This window comes from Oncorhynchus masou, chromosome 18, assembly GCF_036934945.1.
Source record: "Oncorhynchus masou masou isolate Uvic2021 chromosome 18, UVic_Omas_1.1, whole genome shotgun sequence".
NCBI lineage: Eukaryota > Metazoa > Chordata > Actinopteri > Salmoniformes > Salmonidae > Oncorhynchus > Oncorhynchus masou.
This window is the reverse complement of record NC_088229.1, coordinates 56,888,287-56,908,336: the sequence shown is the minus strand read 5'-3', so window position 1 is coordinate 56,908,336 and position 20,050 is coordinate 56,888,287. Positions and strand designations below refer to the sequence as shown.

At 42.0% G+C, this 20,050-nt stretch overlaps 2 protein-coding genes across 2 annotated transcripts; both read right to left on the bottom strand.

Annotated features, from left to right (window-relative positions):
- Nucleotides 1–795: 795 nt before the first annotated feature.
- On the bottom strand, nt 796–3,290 carry crp1 (C-reactive protein 1). Its single transcript, XM_064923821.1, has 3 exons — nt 3,183–3,290; nt 2,965–3,022; nt 796–2,527 (listed from the first exon to the last, which is right to left on the bottom strand). Exons 1-3 carry the CDS (start codon nt 3,183–3,185, stop codon nt 1,917–1,919), a joined length of 672 nt encoding a protein of 223 aa, XP_064779893.1. The 5' UTR covers nt 3,186–3,290; the 3' UTR covers nt 796–1,916.
- A 1,889-nt stretch (nt 3,291–5,179) lies between these two features.
- Nucleotides 5,180–12,134, bottom strand: LOC135504894 (E3 ubiquitin-protein ligase CHIP-like). The gene is made up of 8 exons (XM_064923820.1): nt 11,981–12,134; nt 10,618–10,854; nt 10,188–10,386; nt 9,615–9,780; nt 9,216–9,294; nt 8,974–9,030; nt 5,920–6,036; nt 5,180–5,640 (listed from the first exon to the last, which is right to left on the bottom strand). Exons 2-8 carry the CDS (start codon nt 10,729–10,731, stop codon nt 5,515–5,517), a joined length of 858 nt encoding a protein of 285 aa, XP_064779892.1. The 5' UTR covers nt 10,732–10,854; nt 11,981–12,134; the 3' UTR covers nt 5,180–5,514.
- Nucleotides 12,135–20,050: the final 7,916 nt, after the last annotated feature.

Sequence of the window (20,050 nt, the reverse complement as noted above, 5' to 3'; positions counted from 1 at the left end):
AAAGGAGGAGAGGAGAAAGAGAGATGTGTGGTTGAAACCAGAGGGCCGAGGAGCCTGCCTGGGCAGATGGTCCACAAAGGTGTTACCACACAGTGAGTGGGCAGCGCGATTGATGCATTGCAACATTCAAGAAGGTGGAACATTTGGCTGCTGACCCGCAGTCAGAACTCATTCGCCCTCCCCTCCTTATTTAGCTGCTGCTGCTGCTGAGAGCCAACGGGGGATTGGGTTTGAATAAACACACACAAACTCGGAACGCCGCACTTTCCCACCCTCTGGGGGGCCTAGGCTGTATGTTCACTGGAAACTCCTCCTTCCTCTCCAAGGAGGTCAAGATGGAGGGGGGAAGAAAGAACGGGTTCACAGTGCCACAGAAAAACAACAGGCAAACTACTAACTACAGCACATAGCTGCTACTAAGTCAGCACAGACCCAACACACTGGTTGAATCAACGTTGTCTCCATGTCTTTTCAATGAAATTACGTTGAACCAACATGGAATATACGTTGAATTGACGTCTGTGCCCAGTGGGTTCTTTCAAGGGTCAATATTATCAAGGCTGCAGTCTACACTTCATTATTGGCGCAGTGATCAAGTGTCTATATTGTTCATGTGGTGTTGTTTCTTTTAAAGTGCAAAACATCATTCACAACATATAGGTTATTACACGTGGACAAATGGCCATTTCATTTTAGAACAATTAAACCATGGCACACTCCACCACCACCATTACTTTACCTTGTGAAGGTCTCACCAGCAATTGTAGGTAGAATACAAAGTGGAGGATCAAAAAGTTCAAAGACCTATTTTCTCTTTAATAAACACACACGTTTAGTATTACACATGCCAAGATCTGATTTCAGACCCAAAAAGCATTCTTACATCAGTTTAAACATTAAACATTTATGAGAGGGAGTGTGATAACCAAAGGCAACATTATGGCAATAGCTTTTAAACATCACAATCGCGGTTTGTCCCAAAGCGCAGTTAAATGATCAAGTATAGAAATAATGAATCATCCTTCTCTTTCAGCTTTCCTTCACCTTTCACTCATCCTGTTTTCCATAAACAATTGTCAAAATAGTGGTAACATGGTTAACGTTCAAGAATAAAATCAATGATTTTAACGTTGCAGGTCTAATGTAAACAGTTTCAATTTAGCCATTAGCGGGAACAAAAGCAATTGAAATCTTGAGCACAGGAATGTCACAACATTTGGGCTCCCGAGTGGTGTAGCGGTCTAAGGCACCGTATCTCCGTGCTAGAAGCGTCACTACAGGCACCCTGGTTCGAATCCAGGCTGTATCACGGCCGTGATTGGGAGTCCCATAGGGCGGCGCCCAAAGTTGTTTGTGTTTGGCCGGTGTCGGCCGTCATTGTAAATAAGAATTTGTTCTTAACTGACTTGCTAGTTAAATAAAAAAATAACACCTAGCATTATCATGAAATATATTATTTGGAGCTCACTGATTAAAGAAACAAGCATATACTGCCACCTTGTGGTTAAATCTGGTACATCTGCTCACCAGCCACGAGACAAGTGTATACCACATTTTCACATCTTGCTTCATGAATTAACATAGAAACTGCTGGAATGCTAATAAAATATGGTTAATCTCACCATCTATGCATTAGGTGAGTGGACATGTCGTATCTATCCTAAATAGTTAGTTATAAAAATAAAGGACCTTTTGGAATCAACTGGGTTTGACATTTCTGCATAGACTTTTTAAACATCACAAAATGTCCATCTTTTCTTATGAACAACTGGTATGTTGTGAGTGAACATAGTTAATTGACTACATAAGGCATGCAAGTGACTAGATCGAGAAGACCAAACTAATGAAAAAAGGTCAGTAGCAGGCCAGCACAGACACACAAACGGGTCACATCCGCGTTCGCTCGCGACTCCGAGTCAGTCATCATCCACCACCATCACATTCCCGTTCAGCTGGTACTCGATAGTGGCCCAGTCAAAGATGTTTCCTTTGGTGATCTTATGTTCGTAATGCAGGGCTTGGATCTGGCTTCTGGGCAACACATAGTCCCACATGTTGAGGTCGGTCACCTCCCCCACAAAGCTCTGAACTGCCTCCAGGTCTCCCAGGTGTTTGTCCGGGTCTTGCCCAAGGAGAACGGTCCCCTTGGGCCGGATGGTATGGCCCGGCTTGTACACCTGGTAGGTGCTGCGGCGGCCGTCCACCCAGAAGGCGGCCAGCCCGGTACGGGACTCCCAGGTGAGGCAGAGACTCGTTCTGAATGTGGTGATGGGCGGCAGGTGGAAGAAGGCGCCGTCGCCACTCAGGTAGAAGGCGATGCGGCCGTCTTTCTCGCGCCACACGTTAAGCTCGTCGTAGTCGGGCGTGCGGTAGGCGAACAGGATGATCTGCCGCTCGCCCTCCAGCTCGGTGGCCACGCGCATGCACAGCGTGAACGCCCGCAGGCCCATCTCCTTTTGGGGGATGAGCGCCACAAAGCTGAAGTCCGTCTCATACGGGAAGACCAGCACCTTTCCGCCCAGGCCAACTGTAAACACCACCACAAACAACATCAACTGTCTATTAGAGCAGTTACTGGAGAAGATGACAACAGTATTGTAGCACGTTAATGGTGTAGTCTGAATGGGACTTGAACCCGGGTTCCTGTGACTGTCAGCCAAGCACTTTAAATCGTTAAACCAAGAGGTCCAAACCACTTGACGGTCACTAGATGTTGTACTGCCGGTCACAACAATATAAAAACAGTGTGGCATGAGAGCAATCTGAATATGACTTCCTCAAAGATGTGTAAAATGTAAAAACATGAGTTAATAGGGATTTTTTTTACTTGAGGTATGCACACATATGAGCTAAAGGACAGACCATGTGGGATTTTAACAAAAATAGTTACGCAAATAAATAATCACAAAGAAATAATCGTACATTTTTTTCCCTATATTCCATTGCCTACCAACCAAAACATACCTTCATTGGCTGAGGTGACACCCACGATACCCAGTAGGAGTATGAGCCTGACAGTTATCTACCACAACAAACACATATCAGAATGGCAAAGCATGCCACTACTACGGTCATTGTGAAAATAATAAACAGTAGTAAATACATCATATACTATAGTAAAGTGCATATCCTGTTAACAAAATGCCTCAGCACACAAAAAACACTAACAGCATTGCTCTTACCATGTTGATTTCAGGTTGTTATTCCACTGAAAAGGTGGTGATGCTAGCGCACTCTGTCACGCCTGTCTATTCTTAATGCCATGGTGTCTGTACGCCTCTTCCCTCCTAGTACCAGACCATTACATCACTTCAATGGACAGATGTGCTGACAATGGACCCGGTGTGTGCGGGGCGGGGGGGGATTGGGTCTGGGTGACACTGGGCTTTTTGTGTTGACTGACACGCCAGAGGGGACACGCGCACACACTTTCAGGACATGTGATTGTGGGTGTGTATCATCTATTAAGCCATTGAATGACTGTGTTTTGAATAAGGGTGAGTTCTAGGTCCAGCAACCTCATGGTCTTTGTGCATGTACAATTTTGTTTCAACCGGTACTAATGTGTGATTGACAGGTTGATTAACTTACAACTTTTTTTTTGCTGTCCATTTTTCAAATTCCCAGCCTCCCTAGCACGACACACACCACAGATGCTGGAAGCAGCACCCCTTGGAGCAGGTTAAGGGTTAAGTGCCTTGCTAAACATGCTGGATGTGATCAAAAGTAATGTGAGCAAAAATCAGATGAACATTTCACAAGGAGACAAAAAGGAACAAACCAAAGTCACATGTATAATTAACATATCTACATTTAATACAGTTGTTTATTCTCAAGCTCTTCAGAAATCCTCAAAAAGCCAACCCAAAACCTGCACTAAAATCACATGCATTCAGTTGAGAAAGGGGGCTTACGTAAACTAATTGAGGAAAAACTGAGAAATATCTAAGACGACTGTCAACAGCTGAGAATTCCAAACTCCTAGTCAAGGTAGTGCAACACTGATTGCTGTGATTGGTTAGAAATGCTGGAAGGGGGACGGACATAGGTTCGATCCAAATAGGGAAAGACACTGAAATGAGAAGGTATAGGAGACTCAAAGTATTGGGAACATAACTGCTTTGACCAATAGTCAGTTGTCGTACTTACATTTTTAAAGTTGTTGCGAACACACCTACTGCGAGGTTATAGTAAAATAGGCATGTATGACGGGCTTTTCCCTGCAATGGAGTAGGAAAACAACTCTTGGCCAAGCAGACCTGAATGCTTATGACAAACCTGAGCAGACCTCATGCTTAACAATGTAGGGAGTCCATTGTCGTGTCAAATGCATACGGTACCAGCGGTTGCACTACTAGCCTTCAGCCAAACATTGTCCGAGCGCACACACCTATTGTTTTGTCTCTAATAATAACAGCAATTACAGCAAAGTCCTTCGAAACAGGTTTGAAGAACGTCAAAGAGAAAGTAAAGACAATAAAAGTGGAGGCATATGAACCATTAGAGAGGAAATAGAAACGACCTTGTTGAGTCTCTATGCAGCACTTTAAAAACTGATGAATTGTCTATCATTCAAATCTCCTTCTTGGATGATGACAAGAATGCCATTTGGTACTACTGTAATAATACATACAACTCATTGTAAAATAAAATAGGTTTAATCTATTCACTCTCACTATATGCATACATTCAACATAGTACAACTGCCCGCTATGAGGGACTGATATAATGCATTAGAGGACCGTTGACCATCAGTTGGAACATTATAGTTTGTATGATCTTGTTATAACTCCAGATCACAGGCAATGACTTGAAGCAGACCGACTTGGTTGGTCAGTTTTTCCATAATACATTTCTCACATTTGCCATTATCTTGCATTAAAAAAAATCCACACTAGATTGAAAAGTAAAATAACAATTTGGCATCAAATTGACCAAGACCACCAACACTGAATTGTGGGAAATAAGTCATTACAGTACAACTAACCCATTATGTTTAAAAATAATAAATTGAAATAAACAAAAATACTGGAGTAAGAGTAAGATAAAAGGCTAATATTTTCATCATTTAGGTAGATAGTTCCAATGGTTATATTTGAGAAGAGATTGGAAGCTTTACATTAGAGGGTTTTGAGACCAGCGTGCAGTGCGATGTGTTCAGAGAGAATTGTGGCACAGAGAGATAGAGGGGGAGAGAGAGAGACCTGAGAAACATGGCCCCCAATTCTGAGGGAGAGAGGACTATCAGAGGAAGGGAAGCGATAGACAGATTGAGAGAGAAGGAGAGGAGAGAGAGGAGACCGATTCACCGATTCAGAAAGAGAGAAGAATCACCTCGAGATACGGCTGTCATTTTGCAGTCCATAGTGTGACCCCCCCCTGTGTGTAAAGTGCATGTCCAGGAGGGAGTTTGTGAATTCTGTCACTTCCTTTTTTTCCTTGACACTTCTGGTGTGGATCTCAGCTCTGGGGCGTGTGGATCTACGAGCCATAGGGGGTTCGGGTTATGGGGGTTCAATAGTCCTCCACCCAACCGTTCTCCTGGATAAAGGCGTCGATGACCTCCTTCATGGCCAGGTTGGGGATCAGCTGGTCGTGAGTCAGAGGACTCCGGGTGACCGGGTCGAAATGGCCCACTCGCTACAGAGGAAAAATGGTATTGGTGTTGCTGTGAGATGGTGGCTTTCATTATTATGCATTTTACTCATGGTTTAGTTTGCTTTGGATAGTATTACCCCTGTGGGTGAGTGGTTGATCGAGTAGGAACGGCAAGTGTATTTATAGCAATCTAAATTGGTGTTAATTTAGCGGTAAGTGATCGGTAGTGTGGCTAAAACAGTATGTCTATGAATGGGCAACGGTTAATCTATACTTCTGCTGAGTAGATGTCTATGACTATAAAAGGATGGTATACTGTACCTGTAGATGCTCCTCAATGTCCTTGCGGTCGTAGGTGATCCCACTGGGGGTGATGCAGGGCTCCCTCATCAACTCAAAGCTGATCTTTCCACACAGGTAGTCAGGAATCTCCCGCTTCTGTGGGGTTCACAAGAATAGACATGCATGTAAAATGATATATACAGTTGAAGTTGGACGTTAGCCAACTACATTTAATCCTAGTAAAAATTCCCTGTCTCAGGTCAGTTAGGATCAACACTATTTTAAGAATGTGAAATGTCAGAATAAAATAGTAGAGAATGATTTATTTCAGCTTTTTATTTCTTTCATCACATTCCCAGTGGGTCAGAAGTTCACATACACTCAATTAGTATTTGGGAGCATTGCCTTTAAATTGTTTAACTTGAGTCAAACGTTTCGGGTAGCCTCCCACAAGCTCCCACAATAAATTGGGTGAATTTTGGCCCATTCCTCCTGACAGAGCTGATGTAACTGAGTCAGGTTTGTAGACATCCTTGCTCGCACACACTTTTTCATTTCTGCCCACAAATTGTCTATAGGTCAGAGCTTTGTGATGGCCACTCCAATACCTTGACTTTGTAGTCCTTAAGCCATTTTGCCACAACTTTGAGGTCATTGTCCATTTGGAAGACCCATTTGCAACCAAGCTTTAACTTCCTGACTGATGCCTTGAGATGTTGCTTCAGTGTATCCACAATTTTTCCTACCTCATGATGCCATCTATTTTGTGAAGTGCACCAGTCCCTCTTGCAGCAAACACCCCCACAACATGATGCTGCCACCCCCGTGCTTTTCACGGTTGGGATGTGTTCTTCGGCTTGCAAGCCTTCTTCCAAACGTAACAATGGTCATTATGGCCAAACAGTTCTACTTTTGTTTCATCAGACCAGAGGATATTTCTCCAAAAAGTACTTTTTTCCCCCATGTGCAGTTACAAACCGTAGTTTGTCTTTTTATGGTGTTTTTGGAGCAGTGGCTTCTTCCTTGCTGTGTGGCCTTTCAGGCTATGTCGATATAGGACTTGTTTTACTGTGGATATTGATACGATTGTACCCGTTTCCTCCAGCATCTTCACAAGGTCCTTTGCTGTTGTTCTGGGATTGATTTGCACTTTTCGCACCAAAGTACGTTCATCTCTAGGAGACAGAACGCGTCTCCTTCCTGAGCGGTATGACGGCTATGTGGTCCCATGGTGTTTATACTTGTGTAGTATTGTTTGTACAGATGAACGTGGTACCTTCAGGAGTTTGGAAATTGCTCCCAAGGATGAACCAGACTTGTGGAGGTCTACAATTTTTTTCCCTGATTTCTTTAGATTTTCCCATGATGTCAAGCAAAGAGGCAGTGAGTTTGAAGGTAAGTCTTGAAATTTATCCACATGTACACCTCCAATTGACTCAAATGATGTCAATTAGCCTATCAGAAGCTTCGAAAGCCATGACAATTTTCCAAGCTGTTTATAGGCACAATGATCTTAGTGTATGTAAACTTCTGACCCACTGGCATTGTAATACAGTGAGTTACAAGTGAAATAATCTGTCTGTAAACAATTGTTGGGAAAATGACTTGTGTCATGCACAAAGTAGATATCCTAACTTGCCAAAACTATAGTTTGTTAACAAGAAATTTGTTGAGTGGTTGAAAAACTAGTTTTAATGTATCCAACTTGTGTATGTAAACTTCCGACTTCAACTGTAGATATTAATACTACCCCCTAGATGAGTGGTTCCCAAACTTTTTTGAACCATGATGGGATAAAAAAAAGATTAAATAGGGACATTTGAAGTGTGCCGCATAATGTAGTGGTAATGACCTCCATCTCATCTGATCCATACAGCAAATCATCTATTTTGTGAAACATTTTTTATAGATTAAATAGAGTTTATTTGAACTAGTTTAATAGTTCCTTACTCGTGATGATTAATTTGTGTACCGAGGGCCAGATCCAAGTATAAGCGGTCGCTTACACACCCTGGACACATTCTAAAGGTGCCACTACGGACACAAAGCCATGTTCCGTTTGTTTCTATGACAGAGGCTGTGTTATAGCTAAGCCTAAATCAGACTTGCCTGTGCTAATGGTTCTCACAGGCGATGTTAAATTATACAAATTGCTTTGCTCATGATGGGCGTCCCTCAAAATATACAAACGTAACAGCCTGAGCACACCAGACTTGAAACAACGATACAGATGTAACCGTGTGCCATTCAATGTTTCACCTGAGCCTCACTGTTGTTTCCAAGTCAAAATTCCATGAGAATCCGAAGGGTCACATTTATAAGGGAGAGTTCGATGTGTGTAAAAAACAAAACAAATTTTAAATGTTTTTTAAAGAGTCTAGATTAGGAAAAGTTTTACAGCACACCTGAGAGTTCATCAAGGCACACTGGTTGAAAAACACTTCCCTAGACACCATCTAGATCTGGGTCATATTAAATAGGTAACAAATAGAAGAAAACTGGCTAAAAAAACTGGCTGAACTTGTCCAATGAGAAATCCTTGTTTTCCACAGTAAAACATTTTTGCTACGGTGTGCCCTAATGAACACAACCCAGTATAGGGGTTTGAAACACCAATGTTGACAGAGGAAAGACGATGTCTTCTTAACTGACAATGACAATTACATATACCAAGTCAACAACTATATATAGGCCCCGATAATCCTTCATAACAAGCCTCGACAAGCAACTTGAGGTGGCGGTTGCTGTAGAAACGGCTTGGACTGGAAATAGGAGGTGGAGTGCTAGTCTATTTTGGTAACCATAACACTGGCACAGCTAAGTGTCAAAGCAAGGGGGTGGGTCAGACACAGCTGATCAGAGAAACAGAGTGTGGTCAAATTTCTCTAAATGTGTTTCTCTAAATTAAATTGCGTGACATTTTATGAATAAGATCAAATATGTATTGTTATTTCAGTAATGCATAGAGCTGTGTTGTGCTATGGCTAACGATATTGAATAATCAGTAAGATTCAGTGAAATTAGTCTGGATTGAAGGTTGTTCACAATCGCAGTAAAACGGTGTGTTCAACTCATTTTAAAAGTATCACTCACTTTTCTCTTCTCGTCCACTTGTGAAAAGAGCTCCTCCATGTCCATAAGGAACTTGTCCTATTTAGGAGAAAAGCAGTCGGGTGAGGCTTGGTCAGAGCATTAATACAAACGCCCCTCAATATCAATGAGATATGGAGAAATAGGCAACATGATGGCAATTCAGATGCACGACGCCAGTGCTCAATACTTTAAAAGCAAGTGGTCCCTGCATATTGACATAGGAGGATATAGACATAACTTACATGTTTTGATTTGATCTTGATGACGCCGCTGCCACTCGGATTGTCCGACTCTTTGTTTTCCTGGCAATCTGCCACTTCCCTGAGAAAAATATAAAGACGTAGCATTTCCTTAATCACTCACTAACGATCCCAAGATGAACTGGGACAGAAAATGTACCCGCAAATTCTAAATCATTAGCCATACTTATTCCCCATCTCAACAATGTTATTATGACACATGATTATGCATGTGTAGAACACTGGGCAGGATATGTTGCAACTCATTAAATGTAATTTAAGGGGGATCTGGCAATGAACTTCTATGCTTCCCCATAGGAAATGGAATATCAGTGCAGGCGTTTTGCTCATACAAGAGTACGAGTCTCAGTCTAAGAGTGTTGGTCCAGGTCCCTCCCTCACCTCTCCTTCTCAGCCAGGATGAGTTTGGTGAGATAGGCAAGCAGCTCGTTCTCCTGGTTGATACGCTTCTCCTCGATGCTGTTCCAACGCTTCTTTTTGGCGAGCCGCAGGGCACTTGGGATGTCGTCTCCAAAGTTCAGCCGTTGCTCCTTGGCCAGGTTGTAAGCTGCCCACAGAACAAGTCCAGATATCATTAATGTTGTCCGTTGAAAGTAAGAGCTTAAAACTGGTATGCGGCCTCTTTTCCCATCAACAGATCTTAGCATTATACAAAATAACATTTTAGTTGCACTACAACATTCAATACAATTTCAGTTGAGTACCATTACACAGTACTAGGCACCTCTGTGGTTTAGTTAGATTGCAGCACATAGCATTCTAACTAGCACTCAAAACAAAAATGCACATCAATGTTATGTTGCAATACCGAGGGGGCCATATAAATACCATCCATATAATCATATTTTTCACTTTAAAGACAAACTGAGCCTATATTGGTACTGCTACTCTGACTTTGTGAAGGCCCAGGCTTAATCTGTATCAGAGAAACTGGCCCGGAGGGTTGTTCCTGACCTCTCTGCAGGTTGCCGATGGCCTCATCGTAGTTCTCCAGCTCCAGGTGACACTGGCCCAGGAAGAAGTGGGCCTTGACCGACTGGGGGTCCATCTCCAGCGCGTGCTTGCAGTCTGCCAGGGCTTTGTCGTGCTGCTGCAGTTTCAAGTGGCACAGAGCCCGGTTGGTGTAGTACACCGCCACCAACGGGTTACGGTTCTGTTGGCAGGATACACAAAAAAACACAAACATATTGCACAGGCTACTGTTGTAAGGGTGCACCAGTCCAGCGTACAGGCTACTTTTTATACGTACATCAATCTATTCACAATAGGTGAATAAGTCAGTGTCAATATCTCATGTCATACCCTTTCAAAGCAAGCGGACAAGTCTAGCCATGTCAACTACTACTATATCATCCGGCAGAAAGGGAGGTAGCTCGCTACTCACAATGGCTTTGCTGTAGCAGGTGGCAGCCTCCTGGTACTTGCGGCAGAGGAACAGTCGGTTGCCCTGTTCCTTCAGCTCCTGTGCCGTGGAACTCTTCTCCGGGCTGCCTGCCATCTTCTCCGGTGGCTCCGCGGCGCCTGCTCCGCGCTGCTTCCCTATCCTGTTCCCCGTCTCTCCGGCTGGCTAGCGGTCAGGTGAAAGAATGACCAGGCCGTCTGTTCTTTGTCTTCTCACCAACTACAAACGAAAGATGGGCAGCGTCACGCAACAGTCAATGCCTTGCTGCTGCAATGCACCTGCATTGCATTGAGCGCTTTTGATGAGGTGCAGTCGCTGTGGCAACTCATAAATTGAGCCCTCACACTTCACTGGCTAGCTATGCATCATCATCACTGTTGTATGGTTGTGCAACTGCAAAATGCTTAAGTCGAGGTTTGAGATGCAGAAAAGCCAGTCACACCACCTGACCACACTGAAAGGACCGCATTTGTCAAAATTCAGCATATCCATGTCAAGTCCCGAAAGTTAGTTAGGTCAAGACTACAACGTTAGCTCTGCTTGCTAACGTTGGTCCATGTCGCAACGAAATAAATAACCTTAGTTAGCTAACATTGGACTAACGGAGCCGAACATTACTCCTTACTCCAAGGAAGCCACAAGTCAAATACTCCATTGCAGTACGGTTCTAGAAACATAATTTGCTCTAACGTTACTTTCATATCACATCAAAACCATTAAACAAATTAAAAATACGCTGTCTGTACATCGTTTTAACCGGATTTAACACAGTTCCAGCACATAGTATTTTTCAGTGACAACACGTTTGTGTCTACGGTTTACACACAGGTGTTCGGAGGCGCAGGTAGTTACAGTACTTAGCACAGTTTGTCTGCCCACTTGTCTGTTTCCCGTAAACAAGAGCTGTAATATGGAAATGTGCCCGTGTGGGAACCATAACCCTATAAAAAAGGTGTATCAACTTAACATTTTGATTTATTTTATAAAATGATTTCTCGCCGATGTCAACGAATTATGTATGTGAAATGTAATGGAACTGTGAGTCATGGTCAAGGGCTAGCAACGGTGGTTAGCTAAGAAGGTAATTTAGCTAGCTATCTAATCTTAAAGCTAGCTAGAGTGAACTTTCCCCACCATGAGTTTGCGGTTGACTGAACTACAAATTATGGCAAATGTATAGCACTTAGCTACATTGCAACGTCCAAATCCCTGCAAACCTCACAACAACCCCCCGCGAATAAACAACTAACGTTAGCTGGTTAGCGAGCTAACGGCTAGCCTACCTCAAATATGCGGTTATTTATATACTACCAGCTCTACACAACATAAACATATGTAACCTCACCTGCTCAAATGAATTTCACATACAGGCGGTTGATGTGCCAGTATCTTTCGATTTCAATTCTTAATTTATTTGCTTTTCCCATTGAGCTGTTACGACAGCGCTGACAGGAGCTAGCAAGTTTGTTTTTATGCTGACGTCATGATGTAGACGACGGAAACTCCCGAGGTACGCTTCAGTGAAAATACATGTCTAACAGATGGCACTCTTTGACAACATGTCATCAAATTATACATGCTCATGAAATTCAGAGAATAATGGGCGTAAATGATACACTTGATATGTGTTAATTGATTCCGTATCATCAAAGTCAGGGTTGGTCTGATTGCCTTTCCGCAGCAACTGAGGCTCACATCACGCGTCGAGCTAAGCAGAATTTGCTGAAAGCAGCCCAGGAAGCGAAATTTTGTTTCATAGTATACCCGAAGGTATAGTACATGAGAGTACATGAGGGACACAAGTATATATAGATTATATACAATGGACAATTGAGCTAGGGGGTACAATATCACATTTACACAAGGACCTTAAGGGACATACATAGAATTATAAGTATAACAGCTTTTTTGTTAGTAAAGTAATTAATTGTCTTAAAATACAGTTCAATTTCTTTTTGTAGGGTAAGAAAACGTGTTTTTTTTTTGTACATTTACATTTGTGAATATGACATTTGGCCAAAAGAATAAATTAATTTATGTAATTACATTTTATGTAATTAAATTAATTACATAAAAATGTTTCAGCTTATTCCTAGTATACCCGAAGGCAAAGTCATTGGGCGCGTTCGAGCGGATCACTTTTGTCATGACGTTGACCAACGTTGGTCACCGCCTTTCAAAATGTGTTACATTACGGGTATGAACATTTTCCGACGTGCGACTACATGCATAGAGATGCAACAAATTCCAATTGGCTATACTAAAACTCGTTAACATCATCCTTAGCTCTGGCATCTTCCCCAATATTTGGAACCAAGGACTGATCACCCCAATCCACAAAAATGGAGACAAATTTGACCCCAATAACTACCGTGGAATATGCATCAACAGTAACCTTGGGAAAATCCTCTGCATTATCATTAACAGCAGACTCGTACACTTCCTCAATGAAAACAATGTACTGAGCAAATGTCAAATTGGCTTTTTACCAAATTACCGTACAACAGACCATGTATTCACCCTGCACACCCTAATTGACAACCAAACAAACCAAAACAAAGGCAAAGTCTTCTCATGCTTTGTTGATTTCAAAAAAGCCTTTGACTCAATTTGGCATGAGGGTCTGCTATACAAACTGATGGAAAGTGGTGTTGGGGGTAAAACATACGTCATCATAAAATCCATGTACACAAACAACAAGTGTGTGGTTAAAATTGGCAAAAAACACACAAATTTCTTGTTCTTAACTGAATAGCCTGGTTAAATAAAGGTTAAAAAAAAAAAAAAAAAGTGTGCGGTTAAAATTGGCAAAAACACACAAATTTCTTCACGCAGGGTCGTGGGGTTAGACAGGGATGCAGCTTAAGCCCCACCCTCTTCAACATATATATAAACGAACTGGCGCGGGCACTAGAAAAGTCTGCAGCACCCGGCCTCACCCTACTAGAATCTGAAGTCAAATGTCTGCTGTTTGCTGATGATCTGGTGCTTCTGTCACCAACCAAGGAGGGCCTACAGCAGCACCTAGATCTTATGCACAGATTCTGTCAGACCTGGGCCCTGACAGTAAATCTCAGTAAGACCAAAATAATGGTTTTCCAAAAAAGGTCCAGTCACCAGGACAACAAATACACATTCCATCTAGACACTGTTGCCCTAGAGCACACAAAAAACTATACATACCTTGGCCTAAACATCAGCGCCACAGGTAACTTACACAAAGCTGTGAACGATCTGAGAGACAAGGCAAGAAGGGCATTCTATGCCATCAAAAGGAACATAAATTTCAACATACCAATTAGGATTTGGCTAAAAATACTTGAATCAGTCATAGAGCCCATTGCCCTTTATGGTTGTGAGGTCTGGGGTCCGCTCACCAACCAAGACTTCACAAAATGGGACAAACACCAAATTGAGACTCTGCACGCAGAAGTCTGCAAAAATATCCTCCGTGTACAACGTAGAACACCAAATAATGCATGCAGAGCAGAATTAGGCCGATACCCACTAATGATCAAAATCCAGAAAAGAGCTGTTAAATTCTATAACCACCTAAAAGGAAGCGATTCCCAAACCTTCCACAACAAAGCCATCACCTACAGAGAGATGAACCTGGAGAAGAGTCCCCTAAGCAAGCTGGTCCTGGGGCTCTGTTCACAAACACACCCTACAGAGCCCTTTGACAGCAGCACAATTAGACCCAACCAAATCATGAGAAAACAAAAAGATAATTACTTGACACATTGGAAAGAATTAACAAAAAAACAGAGCAAACTAGAATGCTATTTGGCCCTACACAGAGAGTACACAGCGGCAGAATACCTGACCACTGTGACTGACCCAAAATTAAGGAAAGCTTTGACTATGTACAGACTCAGCGAGCATAGCCTTGCTATTGAGAAAGGCCGCCGTAGGCAGACATGGCTCTCAAGAGAAGACAGGCTATGTGCATACTGCCCACAAAATGAGGTGGATACTGAGCTGCACTTCCTAACCTCCTGCCCAATGTATGACCATATTAGAGAGACATATTTCCCTCAGATTACACAGATCCACAAAGAATTCAAAAACAAATCCAATTTTGAAAAACTCCCATATCTACTGGGTGAAATTCCACAGTGTGCCATGAGAGCAGCAAGATTTGTGACCTGTTGCCACGAGAAAAGGGCAACCAGTGAAGAACACTCACCATTGTAAATACAACCCATATCTATGCTTATTTATTTTATCTTGTGTCCTTTACCATTTGTACATTGTAAAAACACTGTATATATATATATAATATGACATTTGTAATGTCTTTATTGATTTGAAACTTCTGTATGTGTGATATCTACTGTTAATTTTTATTGTTTATTTCACTTTATATATTATCTACCTTACTTGCTTTGGCAATGTTAACACATGTTACCCATGCCAATAAAGCCCCTTGAATTGAATTGAATTGAATTGAAAGAGGAAGACCCAACTCGGTGGAAAATCTGTCTCCCTCCAGCAGATGACGTTTTTTCGTTGGTTTTCCTCACCAAGCAAGGAGTTTTTTAATGGAGGTCAATGAAAGTTGAATTTGGTCAACAACAAAAATGTATGGCTTATATGCTACGTGAGGTTTATTTAATTGAACAGAAGTTTTGTAATTCTTACGAGTGTACTGATATAAGTAGGACAAAAAACACTTTATATTGGAGTTTGCTATCCATGTTCTTGACATGGGTCTATTAGCATAGAGCATCTCTCCATTGAATGCAGGCGGTTGTGGTCAACAACCCTCTTTGAATATTCAAAAAAGGTTTACAATAATGAGATGTATCCAGCAATCCAAAGAAAGGATAGGCGGGAGCGAGACAGTCTGTCGTGCCGCTTTGCGGACAACGACTCCCATTGTTAGGGCGGAGAGACATGTATCTTGTCAGTATAGAGTACCACTGTATGGTACCCTTCATTCAGCAAAATACGTATTTTTTCCTATTTACACTTTGTAGTACATTTTGACACAATAATAAACGTTTGACTAATATCGATCCCACGTAGGCCATTTTCTACCAGAGAAGTTGTTTGCCTTCAGTTTTGAGGGAGCGTCCAATTGGCATGCTGACTGCAGGAATGTCCACCAGAGCTGTTGCAGATAATTGAATGTTCATTTTTCTACCATAAGCCGCCTCCAAAGTCATTTTAGAGAATTTGGCATAATACCTATAAAACCTAGAGGTCAGACAAGGGAAATAGTTCCAAATTTTTTCCCAACATAAGTTTAGGGGATTTTAGAAACACGTAAAATAAGGGCTGTGTTTCGTGTAGGCTTACCCGGTCGTGATGTTTTGATAACTGTGTAAATCTCTCTAGGATAAGGTAGCTCTTATCAATATATTCACCTGTATTTAGCCCCCCCAAAATTAAATGCTAATTAGCTGCTAATGTGGCTATCATAAAGAACTACAAATGCCATGATGATCTGGACGAGACTGCCGAATCAAGGCAAATGTAAGAATCTCTGGATTAACTATCTAATGTTAGCTAAATGTAGTAATTAATACATTGGCAACATTTCTTTAAATGGACAGTTCTGAGAACTGTCTTGTGCAAATTTTATATTGACACAATACCTGTCAGGAAAGGTGTCAGCTAGAGATGATATGCAGGAGATTGCCGGGATTTGTAGTTTTGCATGATTATAACTTTGTCCTAAATTAGCATTTTTTTTATCTGAGAGTAAATAGATCCAAATATATTGATAAAAGTGACCTTGTCCAAGAGAGATTTACATGATTATCAAAACGTCACGACAGGGTAAGCCTACACGAAACACAGCCCTTATTTGAAGAATTTCTCAAATCCCTTGTGTGGAAAATTAATGTTGGAAAAACCATTGGAACCATTTCCCTGTTTGACCGTTAGGTTTTATGACACCGCCACTGTCCATAACCTTTGCTATATGTCAACTGCATAACCTTTACAACAACCATGTGATCAAAGGTCATGAACTTTCAGAACCAAAGTATTGTGGGATACAACCTTCTGTTTTTTTGGAAGCAAAAAGCACTACATGCTGATAAATGGTTGATGTTGCCACCTATCATTGGGTATTATCAATGCATGTTTACTGTTTTGGGTGGATTACTATTTTGAACTTAAAGATGCACTACGCAGAAATAGCTCTGCCATTTCCTGGTTGCAAAAAATTCGAATAGTTAATTTCTGTTTAGGTGACAAAACAAGCAAGTATAGTGTAGAGAATCATTGTACCATTTAAACCGCAGTGAAATATATTTTCCAATAACAAAAAATATGGTATTTTCAGCTGTTTGAAGCTGATGTACAAAACCAAAAATAAAAGACGCAAAAACAAAACATAAGAGCATGAAGCATAGAAAGTGCACATAGAACAGATCTACTTTTATCGGGTTCAAGTGCGGGCTCTGGCTGAGCCACTCAAGGACATTGAGACCTGTTCCGAAGCTACTCCTGCGTTGTCTTGGCTGTGTGCTTAGGGACATTGTCCTGTTGGAACGTGAATCTATGCCCCCGTCTGAGGTCCTGCGCGCTCTGGGGCAGGTTTTCATCAAGGATCTCTTTGTACTTTGCTGCATTCATCTTTCCCTCAATCCAGACTAGTCTCCCAGTCCCTGCCGCTGAAAAACATCCCAGCAGCATGATGCCACCACCACTAAACTTCACCGTAGGGATGGTGCCAGGTTTCCTCCAGACATGATGCTTGCCATTCAGGCCAAAGAGTTCTTGTTTCTCATGGTCTGAGAGTCTTTAGGTGCCTTTTGGCAAACTTTAAGTGGGCTGTCATGTGTATTTTATTGAGTAGTGGCTTCTGTCTGGCCACTCTATGATAAAGGTGGTGCAGTACTGCAGAGATGGTTTTCCTTCTGCAAGGTTCTCTCATCTCCACCGAGGAACTCTGGAGCTCTGTCAGAGTGACTATCGGTTCTTGGTCACATCCCTGACCAAGGCCTTTATCCCCCTCATTGGTCAGTTTGGCTTGGTTTTTGTCAACTGTGGGACCTTATATAGACAGGTGTGTGTCTTTCCAAATCATGTCCAATCAATTGAATTCACCACAGGTGGACTCCAATAAAGCTGTAGAAACATCTCGAGGATAATCAATGGAAACAGGATGAGCTCAATTTCAAGTCTCATAACAAAGGGTCTGAGTACTTATGTAAATAAGGTATTTTTGTTTTTTCTAATTTTTATAAATATGTAAACATTTCTAAAAACCTGTTTTCACTCTGTCATTATGGGGCATTGTGTGTAGATTTTAGAATAAGGCTGTAACGTTACAAAATGTGGAAAACGTCAAGGGATCTGAATACTTTCCGAATGCACTGTATATATATTTTTTTCCCCACATTTTTGAACTAGGCCTTTATTACCCCTGTGCGAGTGGAGAAAAATACTCCTCAGCTGTTTGGGTTGTGTCAGCGTGTGTGTGTGTGTGTGTGTGTGTGTTTTGTTTGGGAGTGTCAATGTAGTGTGTGAGAGTGTGTAAACAGTTGAAGTCAGAAGTTTACATACACTTAGGTTGGAGTCATTAAAACCTGTTTTTCGACCACTCCACAAATTTCTTGTTAACATGAAATGACTGATGATTTGCTGAAAGAAATTGAAATTAAGATTGTTCTCTTTTGTTTGACTTCAGTGCAGCTTTTTATATCATTGATCATAACTAGGGCTGTTGCCATGACACATTGGCAGTCATGAGTCATGACTGCAAAATTCCACGTTCACACACACACACACACACACACACACACACAATTCCACGTGACCATTGAGTCACGGTAATCTCCTTTTATGCACACTGGATATGTTTGGCTGTACCCAGCTTGATAAAAACCATCAGGTCCTAATGACCTAGTATTCAGGGATCCATTGTCCCTCTAACCACTCTGACATCAATACAAATGCAAAGAAAATCACATCAAACATGTCATCAAAACAGTAGGCCTATAGTGCTTTAAACTCACCTCACTGTGATGATTTTTTTTTTTAGATCACCTTTATTTAACCAGGTAGGCTAGTTGAGAACAAGTTCTCATTTACAACTCCGACCTGGCCAAGATAAAGCAAAGCAGTGCGACACAAACAACAACACAGAGTTACACATGGAATAAACAAACATACAGTCAATAACACAATAGAGAAAAAAAGTCTATATACAGTGTGTTCAAATGAGGTAAGATAAGGGAGGTAAGGCAATAAATAGGCCATAGTGGCAAAATAATTACCATTTAGCAATTAAACACTGGAGTGATAGATGTGCAAGTAGAGATAGTGGGGTGCAAAGGAGCAAAACAATAAATAACATTGTGGGGATGAGGTAATTGGATAGGCTATTTACAGATGGGCTATGTACAGGTGTAGTGATCTGTGAGCTGCTCTGACAGCTGGTGCTTAAAATTAGTGAGGGAGATATGGGTCTCCAGCTTCAGTGATTTTTGCAATTCATTCCAGTCATTGGAAGCAGAGAACTGGAAGGAAAGGCGGTCAAAGAAGGAATTGGCTTTGGGGGTGATCAGTGAAATATACCTGCTAGGGGGCGCATGCTACGGGTGGGTGCTGCTATGGTGACTAGTGAGCTGAGATAAGGTGGGGCTTTACCTAGCAAAGACTTTTAGATGACCTGGAGCCAGTGGGTTTGGCGATGAATATGAAGCGAGGGCCAGCCAACGAGAGCATACAGGTCGTAGTGGTGGGTAGTATATGGGGTTTCGGTGACAAAACGGATGGCACTGTGATAGACTGCATCCAGTTTGCTGAGTAGAGTGTTGGAGGCTATTTTGTAAATGACATCGCCGAAGTCGAGGATCGGCAGGATAGTCAGTTTTACGACGGTATGTTTGGCAGCATGAGTAAAGGATGCTTTTTTGCGAAATAAGAAGCCGATTCTAGATTTAGTTTTGGATTGGATATACTTAATGTGAGTCTGGAAGGAGAGTTTACAGTCTAACCAGACACCTAGGTATTTGTAGTTGTCCACATATTCTAAGTCAGAACCGTCCAGAGTAGTGATGCTGGACAGGTGGACAGATGCGGGCAGCGATCGGTTGAAGAGCATGCATTTAGTTTTACTTGCATTTAAGAGCAATTGGAGGCCATAGAAGGAAAGTTGTATGGCATTGAAGCTCATTTGGAGGTTAGTTAACACATTGTCCAAAGAATGGCCAGAAGTATACAGAATGGTGTCGTCTGCGTAGAGGTGGATCAGAGAATCACCCGCAGCAAGAGCGACATCATTGATGTACACAGAAAAAAGAGTCGGCCCGAGAATTGAAGCCTGTGGCACCCCATAGAGACTGCCAGAGGTCCGGACAACATGCCCTCCGATTTGACACACTGAACTCTGTCTGAGAAGTAGTTGGTGAACCAGGAGAGGCAATCGTTTGAGAAACCAAGGCTGTTGAGT